Below are 27,361 nucleotides of genomic sequence, written 5' to 3' on the forward strand. Positions count from 1 at the left end.
CACGTCTGTAGTGGGTAAAGTCTTGGAGGGGATTATAAGAGACAAGATTTATAATCATCTAGATAGGAATAATATGATCAGGGATAGTCAGCATGGCTTTGTGAAGGGTAGGTCATGCCTCACAAACCTTATTGAGTTCTTTGAGAAGGTGACTGAACAGGTAGACGAGGGTAGAGCAGTTGATGTGGTGTATATGGATTTCAGCAAAGCGTTTGATAAGGTTCCCCATGGTAGGCTATTGCAAAAAATACGGAGGCTGGGGATTGAGGGTGATTTAGAGATGTGGATCAGAAATTGGCTAGCTGAAAGAAGACAGAGGGTGGTGGTTGATGGGAAATGTTCAGAATGGAGTACAGTCACAAGTGGAGTACCACAAGGATCTGTTCTGGGGCCGTTGCTGTTTGTCATTTTTATCAATGACCTAGAGGAAGGCGCAGAAGGGTGGGTGAGTAAATTTGCAGACGATACTAAAGTCGGTGGTGTTGTCGATAGTGTGGAAGGATGTAGCAGGTTACAGAAGGATATAGATAAGCTGCAGAGCTGGGCTGAGAGGTGGCAAATGGAGTTTAATGTAGAGAAGTGTGAGGTGATTCACTTTGGAAGGAATAACAGGAATGCGGAATATTTGGCTAATGGTAAAGTTCTTGAAAGTGTGGATGAGCAGAGGGATCTAGGTGTCCATGTACATAGATCCCTGAAAGTTGCCACCCAGGTTGATAGGGTTGTGAAGAAGGCCTATGGAGTGTTGGCCTTTATTGGTAGAGGGATTGAGTTCCGGAGTCGGGAGGTCATGTTGCAGCTGTACAGAACTCTGATACGGCCGCATTTGGAGTATTGCGTACAGTTCTGGTCACCGCATTATAGGAAGGACGTGGAGGCTTTGGAGCGGGTGCAGAGGAGATTTACCAGGATGTTGCCTGGTATGGAGGGAAAATCTTATGAGGAAAGGCTGATGGACTTGAGGTTGTTTTCGTTGGAGAGAAGAAGGTTAAGAGGAGACTTAATAGAGGCATACAAAATGATCAGGGGGTTGGATAGGGTGGACAGTGAGAGCCTTCTCCCGCGGATGGATATGGCTGGCACGAGGGGACATAACTTTAAACTGAGGGGTAATAGATATAGGACAAAGGTCAGAGGTAGGTTCTTTACGCAAAGAGTAGTGAGGCCGTGGAATGCCCTACCTGCTACAGTAGTGAACTCGCCAACATTGAGGGCATTTAAAAGTTTATTGGATAAACATATGGATGATAATGGCATAGTGTAGGTTAGATGGCTTTTGTTTCGGTGCAACATCGTGGGCCGAAGGGCCTGTACTGCGCTGTATTGTTCTATGTTCTATGTTCTAGGCTAAACTAGGCTATGTTCAAGCTAGCCTACGCTAGACTAGACTAAGTTAGGCAAGACTAGCCACCAAAACTCATAGGCTAAGGTAATGTAACACAATTTTACCATTATTTGAACATTTTTCACAATAAATACCTGTAATTTAACACAAATTCACCCTTTTATTACTTTTTCATAAATACTTGTAATATAGTATTAGCCTAGGCTATGCGGTCATAGCCTACCTTCCGTTCATCTCTTCATAAAAACAATAGGCTTAGGCTAATCTAACACTATTTCACCTTTATTACTTACCTTACTTTTCTAAATATAACATTTATTTTTGAGTAGGGGTAATTAAAATATTGTATCCTTATGATCACTTTATTGAAAAAAATTCTTCTCTAGATCGCTATCACGAGTGCTATCACGTTGAAAATTCATGTTCGCATTGTGATTGCCTTTTCAACGGCTCCCCTTTTTTGTTACGACACATCATCTACTGTTTATATTTCTGTCATAAATGTTAATAGTGTTTTAAATTATTTATAATTATTTTATATTAAATATATTTAGAATGAAACATCCTTAGTCTGAATGTTTTTTCGTTTACGGTTGGCCTACATGATACTTTAATAATCTTTTAATTTTAGTTTAACTATTACTTTGCATTGAATTATACTACATTATTAATATTATTATTTTTTGAAACCCCTTCTCATACAGTAGACCCAAAATTTTTAAGCAATGTGGACTAAAGTCGCTTCTGGGGCCCCTCCGGGATTAGGGGCCCTGAAGCTTAAGCTTCATTAGTTTCATTGTAGATCCGCCCCTGGGAGAATGTGGAAATGCCACACACAGTGACCCGAGGCTGGGATCGAACCTGGGTCCTCGGCTCCGTGAGGCAGGAATGTACTGTACTGTAAGTACTGTCAAAGTACTGCACACACCCCTGTCAGGATCAACGGGGCCGAGGTGGAGATGGTTAGCAGTTTCAAATTCCTCGGGGTGTATATCTCCAAAAATCTGTCCTGGTCCACCCACGTCGACGTTACCACCAAGAAAGCACAACAGCGCCTATACTTCCTCAGGAAACTAAGGAAATTCGGCATGTCCACATTGACTCTTACCAACTTTTACAGATGCACCATCGAAAGCATCCTTTCTGGCAGCATCACGACCTGGTATTGCAACTGCTCGGCCTAAGACCACAAGAAACTTCAGAGAGTCGTGAACACAGCTCAGTACATCACACGAACCTGCCTCCCATCCATTGACTCCATCTACACCTCCCGCTGCCGGGGGAAAGCGGGCAGCAGAATCAAAAACCCCTCCCACCTGGCCTACTCACTCTTCCAACTTCTCCCATCGGGCAGGAGATGCAAAAGTCTGAGAACACGCACGAACCGACTCAAAAACAGCTTCTTCCCCACTGTTACCAGACTCCGAAACGACCCTTATGGTCTGACTTCATGAACACGACACCCCTATATGCTTCATCCGGTGTTTATGTAGTTACATTGTGTACCTTGTGTTGCCCTATTATATATTTTCTTTTCTTTACATGCACTTAATGATCTGTTGAGCTGCTCGCAGAAAAATACTTTTCACTGCACCTCGGTACACGTGACAATAAACAAAATCCAAATCCAGTGCTAACTACTGCGCCTTCAGCTGCAGAATTTGATGGTGTAGCAGGATCTAGGCTTTCCAGTGCACATGTCACAAAAAGTTAGTATGCAGCTACGGCAAGAAATTAAGAAGGGTAATGCAGTGCTATACCTTATTACAAGAGTAATTGAGCATAAAAGTAAGGATATTATGCTTCAGTTAAACAGGATATTGGTGAGACTACATTTCAAATATTGTGTGTAATTTTGGCCTCTTTATTTAAGGAAGGATGATGGTTCGGAGCAGTTTTATCAGATTGATACCTGGAATGAACGGGTTGCATTATGAGGAGAGGTTAGATTGACTGGGCTTGTTCTCACTGGAGTTCGAAAGAGTGATGGGCAACCTCATTGATGTATACGAGATCCTGAATGGTCTTGAAAAGATCAACGGACAAAAGGATGTTTCCTCTTGTGTGTGCCCTTATAATTAAGGGTCGCCCTTTTAGGACAGTGTTGAAGAGAATTATTTTCTCTTAAAGGGTTGTGCAACTTTGGAAATCTCTGCTTCAGAGGTTTTTGGAGATGGGGGTCATTAAATACTTTTAAGGCGGAGGTAGATTGATTCTGGTTGGACAAGAGGATTAAGGGTTATTGGGGTAGATGGGAATGTAGAACTTGATAGATCAGCCATGATCCTATCGAATCACAGAGCAGGCTCGAGGGGCTGAATGGCCTACTTCTACTCATATTTCATTTGTTCATATGCATGTCAGTAATGGCCTTTTGACTTGCAGCACTCCCTCAGTACTGCAAAGTTATAGTGGTGCAGTGGGAAAAGCTCTGAGGAAATTCTCCACCATGCACTTGCCACTAGGGTCACAGGATGAAGATTGAGAGCAGAAAGCCTGATTGACATTTCCCACTGCCTAGCCCTGTGATGGTGAGACAAATTCCTCCTCCTGTAACACTGCTCCCTCAGCTGGGGTCAGCTAATTCAGCACAGGCCAAAAATTGAAACCAGGATGTCTACATTTTTATAATCAAGGCATCGCCTGTTATTGTATTTACCTCTGAACTTTTATGCCATGTTTACTTTGAATCCACTCTCCTTCTGCACTGGTGTACCATGGCTGCAGTGTGTACTGTACTGCCGACAGGATCCATTTCAGCAAACCATAAAGGTTTCTTACTACAGAGAATCCTAAAACTGCAACCTTCTGTACCTTGGAGGCGGCAGACAGAAAGTTCATGGAAGCATCATCACCTCCAAGCTCCCTTCCAAGCCAAACACAATCCTGATATATATTACCATTTATTCATCACTGGGCTAATATTCTGGATCTCCAAGCCAAACATGTGAGCATCTTCAACACAGTGTGTAGTAGCTAAGAGGAAATCTCTACAATACTTTATCCAGAGCATCTGAGAATGTGCATCAAAGGCCTGATTTGCCAGCGTTGCCCACTTCCCCAGAATCAATTTTTAAAAAACGTTTTCAAAAATTCTGAATTAAGACCACATAAACTGCATTCCTAATAAAACCCCACTACATCTCCTGCACAAATATTGACAAAAGCAACAGGTCCTGGAGAGCACTGTTGGAGAGATGCTGGCATAGTGGTAATGTCACTGGTGTGGTAATTGAGAGGTGTAATTGAGTGGTAATTGAGAGTCTAAGGCCCTGAGGCCAAGAGTTCAAATCTCATCAGGGCAATTGGTATAAATTAAATTCAGTTCCTAATCTATAAAAGCCTGTTTCAATGAAGGCAATCATAAAATTATTATTGCAAAAACCCATCTGCTTCACTGTGCCCTTTAGCGAAGGAAATCTGCTAGTCTGGCCTACATGTGACTCCAGGCCCACAGAAACGTGGCTGACTCGTAACTTCCCTCTGAAATGCTGTGGCACGTCACTCAGTTCAAAGACAATTTGGACAATGGGGATGGGCAACAAATGCTGGCCTTGCCAGCAATGCTCACATCCCATGAAATAATTAATTTAATAAAAAATAAGCATACTTTGGAGTATTCGAAAAACCAGACAACACCAATTTTTCATTATTTTCATATTATACCAGTTCCTCAGGATCAGTGCAGAAATTATGACATATTTTTTCCATTTATTTACCCCTCACGTTTAGGGCTGCAGCAAACAAACATGCAGACCAAAACAAATTAGCTTTTAAGCTAGTTTACCTCACTATATTGGGATATCAGTTATTTTGTTCTATAGGTTTTGTGAAGTGTGAGCAAGGAGCATTCTTACCTGCTACCATTAACGTAAAATCAAAACCCTTCTTCACTGATTTGCGATGGACCTGGTTGGGAAGTGTAGCGAAACCCACATATTCCTTTTCCACGTCCTGAAACAAAAAGTAATCTTTAGACATTGGAAATTCTCAAAGAGATAATACACATCAGAGGTGAGACAAGGCTCCAGCTTACCCCAGTAGTGAGGAATATAATGCTCACCATATCCTCCTTTTACAACTTACACTGAGTTTTTTGGGTGAATGTTTAATGCTGTTGATTACAAGCAATGGGGAGAGTAATGTTGAGAGTTAAGCACCTTCCTTGTGTCAAGATCCTGCACCCCCAGACAGGTACAGAACAAATTAAACATCCAAAGAATGAACACAAAGCAATACTCAGAAGAGCATCCACTACTGCACCAGCACAATGTTCCCTAATTTCCCGTAACCACCCAGTGACCTCTCAATTGGATTGCCAGTTTAGTCTGAAACAATTCTGACCACTTGGACTGTTGTCTTTGCTGGGACAGAAAATAATAATAATAATTTTAAAAATTAATAAAAAAATTAAAAATATAATAAAAATAACATATAAATAAAAATAAGGTTAGTTGGAAGATTTTGTACACCTGCACTGCACGTTTGGTCGGATGTGCAGACTTTCGCGAGGATGCAGAGAGGTTTCACGAGAACGATTCCAAGGCCTTCAGTTATGAGGAAAGATTGGAGAAGCTGTGCTTGTCCTTCCTGAAGAGAAGGTCGTAAGGAGTATTTATTGAGGTGTTCAAAATCATGGGCAGTCTTGACAGAGTAGATAGGGAGAAACCAGTCCCCTTGGCAGAAACGTCGACTCACCAAACTAAGATGATTAGCAAAGTAAACAAACATTGCACATTGAAAAATATTTTCATGCAGCGAATGGTTAGGATCTGGAATGCACTGCCTGAGACTATGGTCGATGTAGATTCAATTGGGGTTTCAAAAAGGAATTGGATAAGCAACTCTGAAGAAAAAGAATCATTGCTGGCCTATCGAGAGCATGTGGGACTGTTTGAGTCACAAAGCTGCTCCTGAAAAGAGATGGTACAGACACAACAGGTTGGGGCTGTTCAAAAATAAAATCAAACAGATTTCTGAGCTAATATCCTCAATTATTGAAAAGAACGCAATCAACAACGGTCTGGATGTCTATTGAGGTTCCAACTCCCAGAATAGTTACCAAAGCTCAACAACCAGGAAAAAAATAAGGCAGCAACAACCAACCAGATCCACCAGTCTGCCAAACAAGAGAACTGCGTATAATTCTCAGAAAAACAATGACCACAACTCAAGACTTCCTTCCCCCCCAGTCCTTTCATTCCATGTGATATAGGACCAAGATAGTGGAAAGAACATTTTGTTCAGATAGAGAGCAAGAGAATTCCTTATCATGTTTCAGCAATTTCCAGGGTAATTTCATATGTCATTAATTAATTTGAGCACAATCATTATGGTTATGTAGTCCAACGAGACAACCATTTTGCACATAACCAACTCCCACAAACAGCAATGAGATGAAGTTTGCTTTTTTAGTGGTGTGGTTTGAGGGAAAGGTGGTCAGAAGTGCCTGAAACCACACTAGCTCTACTTTACCTAATACCATTATCAACATCAGCCTGAACCACTGGAATAGGCAGATAGTCACAACTAAAATATGGCGCTTCCAATAATGCACCAGTTCCAGAGACCTAGAAGAGGCATCACAGGCCAGCTCAGAGGGTTCGAAGCCTAACTTAAACATGAAACCAACTAGTCCATGGGACATGGGATGGACCTTTCTTTGACAACACCTTGGGCTTTGGTCCGAATTGCATTTCCTCAACATGGAATAGGGGCAGATTTAGGTCTGTACAAGTGATGCTGCACTGAGACCCGAGCTGGCCAGGGATGCCAAGCCAGCCAGGAACACCAATTAAATCCCAGGTGTTGAGCGGATTCTCCTGAAGGGACATCTATGCAATAATAATACCTGATTATTTACTCAATCATTTTTATATTACCTATTGAAAGTATGCCTTTTCACAATGGCACATGTGAGGATTTGACAACAGATTAATAAATATTTATTACAATATTTTAGTAGAGTGTCATGTCCCATTGTTGTGAAAGCCAACCCAAGAAAACACCACTCCAGATGTACACAAGTCCTAGCCAATTGGATTAACAAGTCAGAGACTCATCTTCAGGAATGTTGTGCAGGTCACATTTAGGGTGAGAGTGGGTTGCCCAGGTATATTCCGCATATCAGTTTCACAAGGATGATACCAGAACTGAGAAATTACAACTATCTTAACCTATTGAACACGCTGAGGCTGTTTTCTCAAGGAAAGAGAAGACTGGTAGGTGACCTGGCAAAAGTCTTTAACATTACAGAACAAACCTGTTTGATAGAGCAAAGGAAAGATATTTCAACTTGTGGGAGAATTCAAACAAAGGGTCAAAAATACATTATATTCATGAATAAAGTTTAAACTCGGGACCAAAAATATAACTGTCATGAATAAATCCTGTAAAGAATTATGGAGAAACTTCTTTACCCATATAATTGCTAGAAGGTGGGACTTGTTACCACATGGAGTAGTTCAGGTGAGTAGCATAACTGCCTTCAAAGGAATGCTTGAATATTACACAAGGGAGGAAGGAATAGGGGGCTGCGCTGATTGGGTTGGATGAAGAATGGTGCGAGAAGACTCACTGCATAAACACTGAAGGCATGATGCTGCACTGTAAATCCTATTTAAAGTAATTTGATGTAAAATGTAACCGGTTATGGGATCTTGTTTTGAGCAAAAGGTGACTATAATTATCTATATGCAAAGAAAAGTCACTGGCTTAAAAAATAATTTGTTGTATGAGACGTTTTGTTCTTTGGGGTCAATTACTAGGGGGCATAGGTTTAAGGTGAGAGGGGCAAGGTTTAGAGTAGATGTACGAGGCAAGCTTTTTACACAGAGGGTAGTGGGTGCCTGGAACTCGCTACCGGAGGAGGTGGTGGAAGCAGGGACGATAGTGACATTTAAGGGGCATCTTGACAAATACATGAATAGGTTGGGAATAGAGGGATACGGACCCAGGAAGTGTAGAAGATTTTAGTTTAGACGGGCAGCATGGTCGGCACGGGCATGGAGGGCCGAAGGGCCTGTTCCTGTGTTGTACATTTCTTTGTTCTTTGTGTTTTGAGATGTATTTGAAATTTGATAAGGCACAATATGAATACAAGGTTTTCCATTAACCCTTTAACCATCTCACACCTGTAGAAAAGTAACCTGAAAATAATCATAATCTTTATTAGTGTCACAAGTAGGCTTACATTAACATTGCAATAAAGTTACTCTGAAAATCCCTTCGTCGCCACACTCAAGCACCTGCTGGGGAACAATACAGAATGTCCAATTCACCTAACAAGCACATCTCTCAAGAGTAGTGGTAGGAAACCGGAGCACCTGGAGGAAACCCATGCAGACATGGGGAGAACATGCAGACTCCGCCCAGTGACCCAAGCCGGGAATCGAACCCGGGTCCCTGGCGTTGTGAATCAACAGTGCTAACCATTATGCTACTGTACCGCCCATCCTTGCAGATGCAACAAATCCTCTGATCTTGAGCAACTCTGCCACACCCATTTGTTTACGTGGCTGACCCCATTCAGTTTACAGCCACAGTAACAGGAAATAGCATCCTAGAATCGAGTAGCACACAACGAGGTCATTTGACCTATTGTGCTTAGCCAGATCTTTGAAAGAGTTATCTGTGCACTCCCACTCGCCTGCTCTTTTCCTACAGCCCCACAAATGTCTTCTTTACAAGTATATACCCTATTGTATTTTAAAGTTACCATCAAATCTGCTCTCACCCCCCTTACACATGTTTCAAAATGAGAACACTTGCCGCAAAAAATAGAAACTATAAATAATGTTGTTTGGTGTTCACTGTCATTCGGTATGTCTTTTTTAAGGTGTTCATAGTCTTAGGTAGTTAAAAATGTAAGTATTAATTGCCTACTAGAAACTACAAGGAGGCCTTGAGTGCAGTGGGTATCCCCACCTCTGAGCTAGAAGCTCCGGATTCGAGTCGCAACCCAGGGCATGATAGCCAAGGAAGGTGCCTTCATAACGCAGTCAAACAGGTTGAATGTGTCAACCTGCAAACACTTCCAAACATGGCAATGGCTGTCAGTAAGGGCAGGAGAGACTCCTGGGCAGCCACGCTTGATGTGGCGTGGCTCCCCTCAAGCTATAACCCCCTGGCGACAGGCTAGCAGCCTGTTCTGCAAATTACTAGCTTTGGAAACAGAAAAATGTCTGCCTTACTGCGCATCTCGTGCAGGAAGCAAATTGGGTGGATTGGAGAAGTTATGTACTTACCTACAAGCTAACATTCCAAGCTAGGTACTGTCTCCATGCTTACTTCTACACACAGCACTGTCCAAACTACTACACTGCCGCCTGGATGCAGGTCATGTGTGGATGGTACTGTACTCAGTCCATGTTAACTATTATATGTCAGAAAACTGCCCTACTATTGCTTCTGGTGATCAAAACTGGTTCAGGAGATCACATTTACCATTTTAGCCAAACATTTCTGGCGGGTGAAAAGCTGAGTTCGGATTTGTACCCAGGTCCTCCTGTCCGGAGTCCAGTGCTCACCTTGCAGAGCTGCCCACCCATATCCTGTAAGCAAATGCCCTCAGTTTCATTGTAGTTTTACTTGGATGTATTCTTCTGCACCCAGTTTATAAAATAAACAAAAAGAACTTACATAAAGTGCCGTTTTAATCAGCATCATGTCCCACTGTGCTTGACAGAAGTATCATCACTTAAAATACGACAAGAAGCCATGTAAGGTGATATCAGAGCTGGCGATCAGAAGCTTGGTCAAAGAGGTAGGCTGTAAGGAGCGTGGTGGTGATCGGTGGGGGGGTGGTTGTTGTGCAGTGCTGGAAGCCGAACACACAATCTCACGCTGTTCATCTCATTACTTATTCAGTCAATGTGGAACATGGTGAATCTTGTGGCGGGAGCAGGCCTGAAGTCGCCTTCCTGCCTTGAAGGCCCATATTTAAAGGGCACCTGGACAGCTTCCCTCGCTTCCCCCTCAGGCAACCTCCAAGGCCCAGCTTTCGGCGCAGCCTTCCACTCTAACCCCCACTTCCAACCTTCAGACAGCTTTTGCAGATATGAGTGAAGGTATGAGCGGTCCCCAGGAAGGGAAAAGCAGCATCTACTCACCTCAAAGTCATGGAAGAAGTGAAGCTTGCCGAGTGCCAGTTGTAAAAGTGAATGTTCTAATTTCCCATTGGTGGGAAACTTTATTTGGTGTAGGAGCAAAATTGCATTTAATGATCATGCATGAGATGTTAATGCATGCAAAAGGGTTTCCCGACATTATCCGTCTGGAAGCTCGACCTGCCTTTAAATTCCCCCAAAATTCTGATATGTTATCCCAATGTAAAGAATTTGGGGCAAAATTCTCCATCCCGCCCCGCCACATTTCTGCCCCGGCCGGCCGGCGGGAGTCTCCGTAACACCGGCCTGTCAATGGGGTTTCCCATTGTGGGGCAGCCCCACGCCGTCGGGAAACCCCCGGGCGCCGGCAAAACGGAGACTCCCGCCGGCGGAGAATGACGCCCAAGATGTCCGGACATCCGCCAAGCTTCCTACTGCTGATGGGGGCCATAAGATTCCATCCCCAAAGTGGATGGACATCCTGGGGTACTATCACCGACGGTCAGATTTTCAAAGTGGGGTCAGGAAGCCAACACCAAGATGGATTCCAGATCACGACCCCGCGCTTCAACAGCATCTCTCTTGTGAGACTATTATTAAATTCAAATGTCAGCACCCATTAAGAGGCACCAAGTACATGCAGGAGATGATAGCTGCCTGCCTGGCACCAGCAGTAAAGGCAGGCAACAGCAATTTTAGAGGCTGCCACTGCCTTGTCAATTAGAGCAGGCAGTTCCTCAGAGCGTCAGCAGCATTGGCAGGAACATAAGGGATCATGAAGGAAAAATTAAGGTCGAACCTTAATTCTCTTGCAGGCAGAGAAATGGGTGACCATCAGAAAGGCAGGCAGTCAGTGCAGGAATCTCCTGTGGTTGTCCCCCTCTCGAACAGGTATACCCTTTGGATACTGTCGGGGGGGATAGTCTATCAGGGGAAAACAGCAGCAGCCAGAGCAGTGGCACCACGGCTGGCTCTGATGTTCAGAAGGGAGGGTCAAAGCGCAGAAGAGCAATAGTCATAGGGGATTCTATAGTCAGGGGCACAGATAGGCGCTTCTGTGGATGTGAAAGAGACTCCAGGATGGTATGTTTGCCTCCCTGGTGCCAGGGTTCAGGATGTCTCCGAACGGGTAGCGGGCATCCTGAAGGGGGAGGGCAAACAGGCAGAGGTCGTTGTACATATTGGTACTAATGACAAAGGCAGGAAGGGGCATGAGGTCCTGCAGCAGTAGTTCAGGGAGCTAGGCAGAAAGTTAAAAGACAGGACCCCGAGGGTTGTAATCTCGGGATTACTCCCTGTGCCTCGTGCCAGTGAGGCTAGAAATAGGAAGATAGAGCAGCTAAACACGTGGCTGAACAGCTGGTGTAGGAGGGAGGGTTTCCGTTATCTGGACCACTGGGAGCACTTCCGGGGCAGGTGTGACCTAAATAAGGACGGGTTGCATCTAAACTGGAGAGGCATAAATATCCTGGCTGCGAAGTTTGCTAATGTCACACGGGAGGGTTTAAACTAGTATGGCAGGGGGGTGGGCACGGGAGCAATAGGCCAGAAGGTGAGAGCATTGAGGGAGAACTAGGGGATAGGGCCAGTATGGCTCTGAGGCAGAGCATTCAGGGAGAAGTTGCTGAACACAGCGGGTCTGGTGGCCTGAAGTGCATATGTTTTAATGCAAGAAGTATTACGGGTAAGGCAGATGAACTTGGATTAGTACTTGGAGCTATGATGTTGTTGCCATTACAGAGACCTGGTTGAGGGAAGGGCAGGATTGGCAACTAAACGTTCCAGGATTTAGATGTTTCAGGCGGGATAGAGGGGGATGTAAAAGGGGTGGCGGAGTTGCGCTACTGGTTAGGGAGAATATCACAGCTGTACTACGGAAGGACACCTCAGAGGGCAGTGAGGCTATATGGGTAGAGATCAGGAATAAGAAGGGTGCAGTCACAATGTTGGGGGTTTACTACAGGCCTCCCAACAGCCAGCGGGACATAGAGGAGCAGATAGGTAGACAGATTTTGGAAATGAGTAAAAACAACAGGGTTGTTGTGATGGGAGACTTCAACTTCCCTAATATTGACTGGGACTCACTTAGTGCCAGGGGCTTAGACGGGGCAGAGTTTGTAAGGAGCCTCCAGGAGGGCTTCTTAAAACAATATATAGACAGTCCAACTAGGGAAGGGGCGGTACGGGACCTGTTATTGAGGAATGAGCCCGGCCAGGTGGTAGAAGTTTCAGTAGGGGAGCATTTTGGGAACAGTGACCACAATTCAGTAAGTTTTAAAGTGCTGGTGGACAAGGATAAGAGTGGTCCTAGGGTGAATGTGCTAAATTGGGGAAAGGCTAATTATAACAATATTAAGCGGGAACTGAAGAACCTAGATTGGGAGCGGATGTTTGAAGGTAAATCAATATCTGACATGTGGGAGGCTTTCAAGTGTCAGTTGAAAGGAATTCAGGACCGGCATGTTCCTGTGAGGAAGAAGGGTAAATACGGTAATTTTCGGGAACCTTGGATAACGAGAGATATTGTGGGCCTCGTCAAAAAGAAGAAGGAGACATTTGTCAGGGCTAAAAGGCTGGGAACAGACGAAGCCTGTGTGGAATATAAGGGAAGTAGGAAGGAACTTAAGAAAGGAGTCAGGAGGGCTAGAAGGGGTCACGAAAAGTCATTGGCAAATAGGGTTAAGGAAAATCCAAAGGCTTTTTACACGTACATAAAACGCAAGAGGGTAGCCAGGGAAAGGGTTGGCCCACTGAAGGATAGGCAAGGGAATCTATGTGTGGAGCCAGAGGAAATGGGTGAGGTACTAAATGAATACTTTGTATCTGTATTCACCAAAGAGAAGGAATTGGTGGATGTTGAGTCTGGAGAAGGGTGTGGAGATAGCCTGGGTCACATTGAGATCCAAAAATACGAGGTGTTGGGCATCTTGAAAAATATTACGGTAGATAAGTCCCCAGGATCTGATGGGATCTACCCCAGAATACTGAAGGAGGCTAGAGAGGAAATTGCTGAGGCCTTGACATAAATCTTTGGATCCTCACTGTCTTCAGGTGATGTCCCAGAGGACTGGAGAATAGCCAATGTTGTTCCTCTGTTTAAGAAGGGTAGCAAGGATAATCCAGGGAACTACAGGCCAGTGAGCCTTACGTCAGTGGTAGGGAAATTACTGGAGAGAATTCTTCGAGACAGGATCTACTCCCATTTGGAAGCAAATGGACGTATTAGTGAGAGGCAGCATGGTTTTGTGAAGGGGAGGTCGTGTCTCACTAACTTGATAGAGTTTTTCGAAGAGGTCACAAAGATGATTGATCCAGGTAGGGCAGTGGATGTTGTCTATATGGACTTCAGTAAGGCCTTTGACAAGGTCCCTCATGGTAGACTAGTACAAAAGGTGAAGTCACACGGGCTCAGGGGTGAGCTGGCAAGGTGGATACAGAACTGGCTAGGTCATAGAAGGCAGAGAGTAGCAACGGAAGGATGCTTTTCGAATTGGAGGGCTGTGACTAGTGGTGTTCCACAGGGATCAGTGCTGGGACCTTTGCTGTTTGTAGTATATATAAATGATTTGGAGGAAAATGTAACTGGTCTGATTAGTAAGTTTGCAGACGACACTAAGGTTGGTGGAATTGCGGATAGCGATGAGGACTGTCAGAGGATACAGCAGGATTTAGATTGTTTGGAGACTTGGGTGGAGAGATGGCAGATGGAGTTTAATCTGGACAAAAGTGAGGTAATGCATTTTGGAAGGTCTAATGCAGGTAGGGAATATACAGTGAATGGTAGAACCCTCAAGAGTATTGAAAGTCAGAGAGATTTAGGTGTACAGGTCCACAGGTCACTGAAAGGGGCAGCACAGGTGGAGAAGGTAGTCAAGAAGGCATACGGCATGCTTGCCTTCATTGGCCAGGGCATTGAGTACAAGAATTGGCAAGTCATGTTGCAGCTGTATAGAATCTTAGTTAGGCCACACTTGGGAGTATAGTGTTCAATTCTGGTCACCACACTACCAGAAGGATGTGGAGGCTTTAGAGAGGGTGCAGAAGAGATTTACCAGAATGTTGCCTGGTATGGAGGGCATTAGCTATGAAGAGCGGTTGAATAAACTCGGTTTGTTCTCACTGGAACGACGGAGGTTGAGGGGCGACCTGATAAAGGTCTACAAAATTATGAAGGGCATAGACAGAGTGGATAGTCAGAGGCTTTTCCCCAGGGTAGAAGGGTCAATTACTAGGGGGCATAGGTTTAAGGCGCGAGGGGCAAGGTTTAGAGTAGATGTACGAGGCAAGTTTTTTTACATAGAGGGTAGTGGGTGCCTGGAACTCGCTACCGGAGGAGGTGGTGGAAGCAGGGCCGATAGTGACATTTAAGGGGCATCTTGACAAATACATGAATAGGATGGGAATAGAGGGATACGGACCCAGGAAGTGTAGAAGATTGTAGTTTAGTCAGGCAGCATGGTCGGGCACGGGCTTGGAGGGCCGAGGGGCCTGTTCCTGTGCTGTACTTTTCTTTGTTCTTTGTTCTAATTCCTCCACAATCTTTTTCGCTATAATATTATGTACTGGAATGGCCTCATCATGGAATCAACCTAAAGACAGATAATCTTTAATTGGCCCTGCAGCAAACCTGGCAGCTGTGCACTAAAGTGCACGAGACTGATCAGGTTTGGTGAAATAAAGTTTAAAAATTCAACTTTGAAGTGGACAGACTCCTCGAGAAGCTCCTAAAGGCTCTTCGGGGCCGTTAATTGGCAGCAAGCGGGCTTCCTGTTCCACTCCCCCTCAGCGGCTCTTGGAAAATTACAAACTGTCCTGGAGGGTCAAGATCCCAACTAGGAATGTGATTTACAAATCCCACCTGCACCGGGTCTCAACCCCGAGACATCTTTTTGGAAATTCAACTGGCACTGTTTCTGATTGAAGAGGCTCTGGGGTTCTCAGTTAGAACTCCTGCCATCAGTTTCAGAAACCTCTTCCCAGAACATTTATGATTGTGACCCTCTTAGGACTGACCTGATTAATACTACACTCCTGTATGCTTCACCCTATGCCGGTGTCTCGGTATTTACATTGTCTACCTTGTGTTGCCCAATTATGTATTTTCTTTTCTTTTCATGTACATGGGTGCCTTTCACTCGATTACAAATCAGATTTAAAAAATGCTTCCCATTCTGTGTATGTTCTGCGCACGTTAAGCTTTTTTGTCAGTATGCTGATTGCCCTCTGGTACCACATTCAAATGGCTGTTTTGACAACTTGGAGCCTAGCTGGTCAAAGTTAGGAAGCAGTTGGGATGCGGACTGCCTCATAACCGGGCGTACGGTAGCACAGTGGTTAGCACAATTGCTTCACAGCGCCAGGGTCCCAGGATCGATTCCCGGCTTGGGTCACTGTCTGTGCGGACCGGTCTGCACGTTCTCCCCGTGTCTGCGTGGGTTTCCTCCGGGCGCTCCGGTTTCCTCCCACAATTCCCGAAAGACTTGCTTGTTAGGTGAATTGGACATTCTGGATTCTCCCTCTGTGTACCCGAACAGGCGCCGGAATGTGGCGACTCGGGGATTTTCACAGTAACTTCATTACAGTGTTACTGTAAGCCTACTTGTGACAATAATAAAGATTATTATTAAATGCGCTGTTTGAGCTGCACGCAGAAAAATACGTTTCACTGTGCCTCCCAAGAAACATATCGAAATCCAAATCGCAGATACTTTTATTCAGTCTGTTTTACCCGGGAGATTCCAGATCAGCCCGTTTACCTCGATTGATCAGAAGATACCTCTGTGCCCTCATTCCCACTGGGTGATTCAATGAGGTCATTTGAATAGAAAGCACAAATAAATCAGCTCCACTTTGTTTTTTTGCAGTGCCTTCTCCACTCAAACACCTCCCGTTCCTTTCAGTCTAATCACTGCCCTGCCCCAAACCTCACTGTACCTTCAGCCGTGCCCGCTGGCACCTTTCTGATACATTCCTGGGAGAGAGGAGTCGCTCCACCAAACGCTCCTGGATGATGATGGCATCCATGTCAGAGGTCGGATTTCTCCCGGCCCAGCAGACAAACCTCTGGCAGACTCCAGTGCAAACTCTCCTGCTGAAAATCGCAAATGACTCGCAGCAGCTTGGTGCCGAGGGAAGACTGGGCTGCAGAACAGAAACTTGGAATTTCCTGCTTCACGGGCTGTGTCAAGAGCGGGGGTGGGGGTGACAGGCGCAGTCTCATCCAGACAGATTCCCTTCAGTCCCAGCTTCCAAGGTTCACAAAACAGCGCTGGGGCAGGACAAGGTTGTTAAACGTGATGGTTGACCTTCTTAAACTTCTGCCATTAAACAGAAAACTCTGAGAAAATGCCCCCCCCCCCCCCCCCCAATAATCAAGATGCACACTTTACTCCAGGAAATATCTTTGACAGGACAGTCACTCCAACTGAGAAGCGTCAGTTCATTGAAAAAAATGATTCACCCCCCCTTCCATTTACAGTTAGTTACTCCTCTCCGGGGGAAGGATTAACCCGTTCCCCCCATCTCTGCCTGTTATTGTGAAATACAAAGGAATGAACTCCCTTCGCGAAGACTTCCCACTTACAGGAGAACTGGCCAGCCTTGCTGAAAAATGGGATTAACACTTTTACCTATTTTGTCCCCATTCAGTTACACTCACTGTCACTGTAAAGCGGAAATTTAGCCCATCACCTTATTCTTCTGTTTATAGTAACACATCATACAGTCCACTTCATGTTTACAGTAAGACACTGAAGGTCATATTCTCAGCAGACCATAAGAAAAGAAAGACTGCAGTTATATAGTTCATTTCACCATCACAGGACATCCCAAAATCTCGATTACACCCAGTTAAGTACTTCACGGTTGTAACATGGGGAAGATTTTTTTAAAAACTTCTGCACAGGAAGATCTGACAAACAGCTATGGGTTAATGACCAGATAACTGCTATTTGTATAGCACACTGCTGGTTTAGCGCACTGGGCTAAATAGCTGGCTTGCAATGCAGAACGATGCCAGCAGCATGGATTCAATTCCTGTACCAGCCTCCCCCGAACAGGCGCCGGAATGTGGCAACTAGGGGCTTTTCACGGTAACTTAATTGAAGACTACTTGTGACAATAAGCTATTATTATTATTATTATTTGTAAGGTCTTGATTGAGAGGGAAATATTGGGGCTGGAATTCTCCGGCAATTGGGATTCTCTGTTCCCACTGACAGTGTTCCTGGCCATGCCCAGCGTTTCCAGGTTTCCCGGTGACATGGGATGGCTTTACTGGGAGAACCCATTGACAAGCAACAGGAAGATAGAATCCTGCCGCCAGGGAATGGGACACCACCAAGAAACACGCAGCTGGAGAACCAGAGAATCCAGCCCAGGGATCTCAGCTCAACACGATATCTGGAAAATGAATGCCGCACTTCTTCAGTACTCCACTGGAATGACAACCGAGATTTTGTCCTCGAATCTCTGGAGAAGAATTTGACCCCATGAAATTCTGACTCAGAAGTGAGGGCATGACCACAGAGCCACAGTTGACACAGGAGACTGATTTATTTCCTCTGCCCTCTGACTGCACCAACAAGTGGAAAAATATATATTTTTAAAAGGCCCAAAATGGAGCTGCCAAAACTGATAATCTAAATGAATATTCATGTAAACCCACCCCATAACAAGATGCTCACACACAAAAACTCAGATTTCTGATTTGGGATGCTGATGATACAACCCACCTCATCCAGATCCAGGGTTGGCTTATTAATGGCAAACCTAGAGAACTATCCTATTTCTATTTCATTTATTCCCTCAAGGGATGTGGGTGACGCTGGCTAGACCGGCATTTACTGCCCATCCCTAATTGACCTTGAGAAGGTGGTGGTGAGCTGCCTTCTTGAACCACTGCAGTCCCTGGGGTGTAGTTGCACTCACAGTGCTGTTAGGGAGGGAGTTCCAGGATTTGACCAAGTGACACTGAAGGAACAGCATTATATTCCCAAGTCAGGATATTGTGTGACTTGGAGTAGAACGTGCAGATGCTGATGCTGTCATGCATCTGCTGCCCTTATCCTTCTAGGGGGTAGAGGTTATGGGTTTGGTAGGTGTTGCAGAAGGAAACTCGGTGAGTTGTTGCAGTGCATGTTGTAGATGGTACACACTGCTGCCAACGTGCATGGGCGGTGGAGTGAGTGAATGTTTAAGGTTGTGGACAGGGCGCCAATCCAGCAAGTTGCTTTGTCCTGTATAGTGTCAAGCTTTTAAGTGTTGTTGAAGCTGCACTGATCCAGAAAAGTGGCGAGTGTTCCATCACACTCTTTTAAAAAATAAATTTAGAGTACCCAATTCTGTTTATTCCAATTAAGGGGCAATATAGCGTGGCCAATCCACCTACCCTGCACATCTTTTTGGGCTAAGAGGGTGAGACCCACGCAGACACGGGGAGAAGGCGCAAACTCAACACAGACAGTGACCCGGGGCCGGGATTGAACCCAGGTCCTTGGCGCTTGAGGCAGCAGTGCTAACCACTGTGCTGCCCTTTCTATCACACACTTGACTTCTGCCTTGTCAGGCTTTGGGGAGGTGAGGTGGTGAGTTTCTCATCACAAAACCTCTAGCCTCTGCCCTGCTCTTGTAACCTTAGAATTTATGTAGCTTGTCCAGTTCAGCGTCAGGATGTTGCTGGTGGGGGATTCAGCAATGGTAATGCCATTGAATGCCACGGACAGATGATTAGATTCTTTCTTGTTAAAAATGGTCAATAGCTGGCACTTTGGTGACGTGAATCTTACTTGCTACTTATCAGTCCAAGCTTGAATATTATCCAGGCCTTGCCTGCATTTGGACATGGGCAGCTTCAGTATCTTTTAAAGAAATATTTTATTCAAGGCATTTTGTTATAAACAAACAAAAGCAGAAGAACAGCTAAACTACATTGTAAACAACCAACACCCACTACCCCCTGCTCCCCTAACACTACCCCCTTCTCATATCCCTCCTTCCCCATTTCAAACCCCTTACCCCTCCATTCTCCCCCTGCTGACCCCTCAATCCTCCTAAAATACATCAATGAACGACCCCCTCAGGATGAACTTGACCTTCTCCAGCCTCAGGAGTTCCGCCAGGTCTCTCACCCACGCCCCCGCTTTCGGCGGCTCGGAGGCCCACCATCCAAGCAAAATCCGTCTCCGAAGGGCGGCCCAGTGGCACAGTGGTTAGCACTGCGGTCTCACGCCGCCAAGGATCTGGGTTTGATTCCGGCCCTGGGTCACTATCCGTGTGGAGATAGTGCGGACATTCTCCCCGTGTCTGCGTGGTTCTCACCCCCACAACCCAAAGATGTGCAGTGTAGGTGGATTGGATATGCTAAATTGGCCCATAATTGGAAAAATAAAGAATTGGGCACTCGAAGAAAAATTTCGAAATCTGTCTCCGGGCTATCAGAGAGGCAAAGGCCAGAACATCAGCCTCTCTCACCCCCTGGACCCCCGGGTCTTCCGACACCCCGAATATCGTTACCTCTGGACTCGGGAGTACCTCCACACTCAGCACCTCGGACATTACGTCCACAAACCCCTGCCAGAACCCCTTCAGCCTTGGATACACCCAGAACAAGTGGACTTGATTCACGGCCCCCCCACACACACGGACCAATCCTTTACCTTCTCAAAGAACATACTCATCCTTGCTACCATCATATGCGCCCTATATATCACTTTAAACTGGATGAGGCTTAGCCTGGTACACGACGAGGACGCATTCATCTCCGCAGGGCCTCTGCCGTGTCTCGGCCCCCACCACCCACCCCCTCCCCCAGATCCTCCTCGTACTTGTGCTTTATGTCCCCCGCCAGGGCCCTCTCCCAATCCATCAACTCCTTGTAGACTTCGGAGAATCTCGTCCCTCGGCAAGCATCTTGTCTTGCAACCCCAAGGCAGCCCAGGAAAGGACGTCCCCTCTCCTTACAAAATCCCGGACCTGCAGGTACCCAAGACCATTGCCCCTGGGCAGCACATACTGTTCCTCCAGGTCCTCCAACCTCGCAAATGTGCCCCCATGAACAGATCCTCAAATAGCTTGATCCTTGCTTGCCGTCAGCCCCAAAACCTCGCATCCAAGCCCCCTTGAGCAAACCTGTGGTTGTCACTGATCGGCACCCATGCAAAGGCACGCTTCAGTCCCAGTTGCTGCCTACACTGCCCCCACGCCCTCAGGGCTGCTACCACCACTGAGCTCACGGACTGCCTGGCCGTCGAGAACAGCATAGGCGCTGACAACAAAGCCCTCAAACCTGTTCCCCTACACAATGCTGCCTCCATCCGACCCCACGCCGACCCCTCCCCAATAACCTATATCCAAACCACAGCAATATTCGCTGCCTGGTAGTAGTAGTTCATCATGTACAGCAGCGCCAGCAAACCCCCCCTCGCTCCCGCCCACACAAACCCAGACATCAGCGCATTAACCTTCTTAAAAAACAACTTTGGGTGAAAATTGTGAGGTTCTGAAACACAAACAGGAACCTTGGCAGCTCCGTCATTTTTACTGTCTGCATCCGCCCTGCCAGAGGCAGTGGCAGCACATCCCACGTCTTGAAATCCACTTTCATCTGCTTCACCAGCCGGGACAGGTTCAACTTGTGCAGCTGCGCTCAGCCCCAAGTCACCTGGATTCCCAACTATCTAAAGCTCGCCCCACCACCCTGAACGGAAGTTCCCCTAACCTCCTCTCCTGCCCTCTATTCTCATTTGGGAACACCTCGCTCTTTCCCATATTCAACTTGTATCCTGAGGACCGGCCAAATTCCTCTAGAATCTCCATGATGTCCCCGATACTGCCCAACAAATCTGAAATGTACAACAGGTCATCCGCATACAGTGAGACCCTGTGCTCGATTTCAACCACCCACCCCTGCTCAATCCTTAGAAGAATCACTTACTGTCACAAGTAGGCTTCAATTAAGTTACTGTGAAAAGCCCCTAGTTACCACAATTCGGTGCCTGTTCGGGGAGGCCGGTACAGGAATTGAACCCGCGCTGCTGGAATTGTTCTGCATTGCAAGCCAGCTATTTAGTCCGCTGTGCTAAACCAGCCCCTCTCCAGTCCATCAATGCCCTAATACGGCACGGTAGCACAGTGGTTAGCACAGTTGCTTCACAGCTCCAGGGTCTCAGGTTCGATTCCCGGCTTGGGTCACTGTCTGTGTGGAGTTTGCACATCCTCCCCGTGTCTGCGTGGGTTTCCTCCGGGTGCTCCGGTTTCCTCCCACAGTCCAAAGATGAGCCGGTTAGTTGGATTGGCCATGCTAAATTTCCCATAGTGTCCAGAAAAGGTTGGGCGGGATTACTGGGTTACGGGAATAGGGTGGAGGTGTGGGCTTAGGTAGGGTGCTCTTTCGAAGGGCTGGTGCAGACTCGATGGGCCGAATGGCCTCCTTCTGCACTGTAAATTCTATGATTCTAAGTGTCATTGCCAGCAGCTCTACTGCCAAGGTGAAAAGCAACGGAAGAACAGGCACCCCCTGCCTTGTCCCACGATACATGTAGGAATTACACAGTAAATGGTAGAACTCTTGCGAGTACTGAAATACCCCAAACTTACTCGGTACACTTGTGACCGGCACCTTGTGTAACAACGAGACCCAGTCCACAACCCCTTCCCCATACCACACTACTACCTCCAGCAGATACTCTCCCTCCACCCGGTCAAACGCCTTTTCCGCGTCCACCGCCACCACTACCTCCACCTCCACCTCCTGCCCCTCCGCGGGCATCATTATTACATTAAGCAGCCTCCTCACGTACGCCATCACCTGCCTCCCCTTCACAAAACAAAGAACAATACAGCACAGGAACAGGACCTTTGGCCCTCCAAGCCTGCGTCGATCATGGTACCTGCCTAAACTTAAACCGTATGCACTTACATAGTCCATATCCTTCCATTCCCACCCTATTCATATATTTGTCGAGATGCCCCTTAAATGCCGCTTTCGTACCTACTCCCACCAACTCCCCAGGCAGCGCCTTCCATATATTTACCATCCTCTGTATAAAAAACTTGCCTCACACATCTGTTCTAAACTTTTCCCCACACACTTTAAACTTATGTCCCCTAGTACTTGACTCTCATACCCGAGGAAAGAGCATCTGACTTTCCACTTTGTCCATACCACTCATAATTTTGTAGACCTCTATCAGGTCGCCTCTCAACCTCTGTTGTTCCAGTGAGAGCAGACCAAGTTTATCTAACCTCTCCTCATAGCTAATGTCCGCCATACCAGGCAACATCCTAGTAAACCGCTTCTGTACCCTCTCCAAAGCACCCACATCCTTCTGGTAGTGTGGCGACCAGAATTGTACACAATACTCCAAATGAGGCCTAACTAAGGTCCTGTACAGCTGCAATATGACTTGCCAATTTTTATATTCAATGCCCCGACCAATGAAGGCCAGCATGCCGTATACCTTCTTAACCACCTTATCCACATGCGTTGCCACTTTCAGTGATCGGTGGACATGCATGCTCAGATCTCTCTGCCTGTCAGTACCCGCAAGAGTTCTACCATTTACTGTGTAATTTCTACATGCATTGGACCTTCCAAAGTGCATTACCTCACACTTGTCCGGATTAAGCTCCATCTGCCATTTCCCGGCCAAGACTCCAACCAGTTTATATCTTGCTGTATCCTCTGACAATCCGCTTCACTATCCGCAACTCCACCAATTTATGTGTCGTCTGCGAACTTACTAATCAGACCATCTACATTTTCTTCCAAATCATTTATATACACCACAAACAAAGTCCCCAGAACTGATCCATGTGGAACGCCGCTAGTCACAGCCATCCATTCCGAAAAGCACCCTTCTATTACTACCCTCTGTCTTCTGTGCCCAAGCCAGTTCTGTATCCATCTTGCCAGCTCTCCTCTGATCCCATGTGACTTCACCTTTTGTACCAGTCCACCAAGAGGTATCTTGTCAAAGACTTTACTGAAGTCCATGTATACAACATCTACTGCCTTTCCCTCATCTATCATCTTTGTCACTTCCTCAAAAAACTCGATCAAATTAGTGGGGCACGACCTCCCCTTCACAAAACAATGCTGTCCATCACTAATAAGCCCATTTGTTTCCAAATGTGAGTAAATCCTATCTCTAAGAACCTTTTCCAATAATTTCCCTACCACTGACATAATGCTCACCGGCCTATAATTCCCTGGATTATCCCTGCTGCCCTTCTTAAACAATTGGCTGCTCTCCAGTCCTCTGGAACTTCACCTGTAGCCAATGAGGATACAAAGATTACTGTCAAGGCCCCAGCAATTTCGTCCCTTGCCTCCCTCAGTATTCTGGGGTAGATTCCATCAGGTCCTGGGGACGTATCTACTTTAATGCTTTTTAAAGATACCCAACACCTCCTCTTTAATAATATCACCATGACTCAGAATATCCCGTTTAGTCCTCACCTATCACCCCCGGGAATCAATCGTCAGTTTGCGAGGCCAACACCTTCATCAACAACCTGGCGCCTACATATTTATAATAATCTTTATTGTCACAAGTAGGCTTACATTAACAATGCAATGAAGTTACTGTGAAAAACCCCTATTTGCCACACTCCGGCGCCTGATTGGGTACACAGAGGGAGAATTCAGAATGATCATTCCCCAACGCACGCCTCATAAACTCTACATCGTCCAGTTCGGAGCATAAATATTCACCAGCACCACCGGCACCTCCCCCAGTTTCCCACTCACCATAACATAACTCATCCAGAATCCGCCACTATACTACCCAGTTCAAACGCCACTCGCTTGTTGATCAAAATCACCACCCCCTTCATTTTAGAATCTAACCCTGAATGAAATACCTGCCCTACCCACCCTTGTCTGATCCACCACCTTCAGATGCGTCTCCTGTAGCAGAGTCGCATCCGCCTTCAAGCTTTTCAAATGTGCGAACACGTGGGCTCTCTTGACCGGCCCATTGAACCCTCACACATTCCACGTGATAAGCCTGGTCAGAGGCACATGGTGACCCTACCCTCTGTCGATCAACCATAACCCCTCCTGGGCCAGCCTCCAGCCCGCGTCCCGAACCTCCTCAGGCTCCCGCTCGGGAGCCCACTGTCATCGGCCCTCCCCATACCATCTTTTAGAAACCCCTCCCCTGTCAGCAGTTCCTCCTCCCCTGCCAGCACAAAACGCAACCCTAACCCCCATCAACACACTAACCACCTGCTCACCCCCTACTGCACATCCGTGAACAAGCCCGCCCAGCTAGCCTGGTAGTCCCCGCCCATGGCGCCTAGCGTCCTACTGTTGCCTTTTCTGTGGCTCTGCTCTAACTACGGCAATCAGTGGCTTTGCCCTCCTTTCTTTTGGTATCTATATTCTAATGTTCAGAGTCACAAGGTATCAAATGATACCACCACAAGGTTCAACCGGCTATCGATCAAAGAGCCAAACACCAGTTAGTTAGTTCAAGGTCAAGGGTACTTTATTCACATACAATTAGTCATGCAACATAAACACTACTAGTTAACTATATCTATCGACTAAGACAACCTGTACTTAACTTCGGACACCCTTCTTCTCACTGTCAGAGAAACAGTGGCCGCTGTTCGATTCTGGGTCAATCAAGTCCGAAGGAGTAACTGCTGCTCAGCTAGGCTCATCCGTCTGGTAGCGAGCGTTGAACATGGACTTGCTTCTGGTGGTGCTGCACTTGGAAATCGTCGTAGCCGGGGCGCCAGGTCCAAGAGAGGACGAACATATGGCGGACTCTCTTCTTGTATATGGGGGTTTTCGCGCTCTTTTGGGCAGTCCTTCGGTTTGGAACCCACTAATTGGGTGATCCCCGATCACAGTGTTCGATTTCTAATCAATAAATGGGCGGGTGCCTGGATGGCTGGGTGTGTCCCAAGCGGTCACTGACCCTGTTGTTTATGCTTCCCAAGAACAGGGAGTGGTGCCGAAATGTCTGGGACTGTACCGGTCACTCAAGTACCAGTCGTTTGTCTTGGTGGAGATGGGCCATCAAATGCTAATCGGAGTTTCGATACCGTCTGGACTCCTTGCTTGCAAATATACATTTCAGGCTCTGAGCCTGCCTGAGTCTTGCTTTGTCCATTTTACCCGCTAGGCTTTGCGAGTTTCTCGGTCCCTGGTTGTAAGTGGCCATCTCAGATGGCTACACTACCCCCCACTGATTCCCCCCCCCTCCCCCGCTCAGACATCCTCCCAGTGCAAACTTAACAATCCCCAAGCAAACACAAAGAGAAGAACAACCCACCATCCCCCATCAAGAAAAGACAAACCCAAAACAAAAGAATGGCGCTAAACACAGTGCAAAAGTAACCCAAACAAACCCCAAAGGATCTCCTCCAAAGTTCAATGTCCTCCTTTTCCTACCAGTTCATTGACCCTGACAAAATCCATCGGCTCCTCCAGCGTCCCAACACAGGGGGCGCGATTCTCCGCTCCTGCGCCGGTTTGGAGAATCGCCTGGGTCGCCAAATTTTCCCGGCACGCCGGTCCGATGCCCTGCCGCGATTCACGGAATCGCCTGAGACAGCCAAAATCCGATCGTCGGGCCGGCCACTCTGAAGGACGACCTCCAGTCTGTCCTGGTCCACTCACGTTCATGCAACAGTCAAGAAAGCCCAACAACGTCTCTACTTGAAATGAAATGAAAATGAAAATTGCTTATTGTCACAAGTAGGCTTCAAATGAAGTTACTGTGAAAAGCCCCTAGTCGCCACATTCCGGCGCCTGTTCGGGGAGGCTGTTTACTTCCGACGGAAGGTAAATAAATTTGGCATGTCTGCATCTGCTCTCACAAACGTCTGCAGATTTGTGATCGAGAGCATCCTATCCAGCTGCATCATACCTGTTTTTTGCAACTGTTCGGTCCAAGATCACAAGAAACTGCAGTGTGGTGAACTCCGCCCAATGCATCACACAAGCTTACCACCCCACATTGATTCTGTCTACAGCTCCTGCTGCCTCAGGAAGGCAGATAGCATTATCAGAGACCCCTCCCACCCAGGCATTGTCTTCTTCCAGACCCGCCCATCAGGCAGAAGGTACAGAAGTCTGAAGACCCGCACATCCAGACATAGGAACAGCTTCTTCCCCACAGCTACAAGACTCCTCAACGACTCCCCCTCGGACTGATCAGTTCCCTGTAAGAACACTATTCACAACGCCCTATGCTGCTCTTGCTCATGTATTTGCTTTGTTTGGTCCCTTGTTCCGCACTGTAACCAATCACTGTTTGTCAATGTATCATTTGTCAATGTTCTCTGTTGATTATTCTCTTTGTCTACTATGTACGTACTGTGTACGTTCCCTCGGCCGCAGAAAAATACTTATCGCTGTGCTTCGGTACATGTGACAATAAATCTAATCAATCAATCAATCACTTTATGATTTTAGAAATGGGTTTAAGGGATATGGACAACAGGTGGGGAGGTGGATTTGAGACCCTGAAGAGATCAGCCATCATCTGATTGAATGGCAGAGCAGGCTCGATGGGCTGAATTCCCTACTTCTGCTCCTAATTCCTATGTTCCCATGTTCCAGGCTGGCATTTTGGCCACGCTGCGGACCGAGCATGGGGGTGCCCTGCCCGTAAGAGGTGGGCTGCGTGGGGAAACGAGGACTGCCTAACCCGTGAGCTGGGGATTTGGGGAGTCCAGGTGTCATGTCGTTTGGCGGGGGGGATGGCAGCCCAATCTCTTTCTGCACTGAGGAGCCTTGCTAGTCAGAGCTCCACAGTGCAGGATATACGGCTAAGCGAGGCCTTGGTGGGGCGCTCCCCACTAAGGGCTGAAAAAAGAGTGCCATCTGATTGCACCGGGAATGACCCCTTGATTCCAGCCCATAATGGACTCTATTTTGTTTTAAAATCGC

General features: G+C 46.6%; 1 protein-coding gene across 4 annotated transcripts in view; it reads right to left on the reverse strand.

Moving 5' to 3' along the window:
* septin5a (septin 5a) overlaps window positions 1–27,361 on the reverse strand; it is a 235,542-nt gene that overhangs the window by 50,878 nt on the left and 157,303 nt on the right. For 3 of the 4 annotated variants that reach the window (XM_072498136.1, XM_072498118.1, XM_072498128.1), the window contains one exon: window positions 5,203–5,299. In XM_072498136.1, coding sequence (XP_072354237.1) covers window positions 5,203–5,212 — 10 coding nt within the window. In that variant the 5' untranslated portion in view covers window positions 5,213–5,299. Of the gene's footprint in view, window positions 1–5,202; window positions 5,300–16,386; window positions 16,522–27,361 lie in introns of those variants that run through there. The other variant, XM_072498126.1, reaches the window with a different exon arrangement.

The sequence above is a fragment of the Scyliorhinus torazame genome, chromosome 1 (assembly GCF_047496885.1).
Source record: "Scyliorhinus torazame isolate Kashiwa2021f chromosome 1, sScyTor2.1, whole genome shotgun sequence".
NCBI classification, from domain to species: domain Eukaryota; kingdom Metazoa; phylum Chordata; class Chondrichthyes; order Carcharhiniformes; family Scyliorhinidae; genus Scyliorhinus; species Scyliorhinus torazame.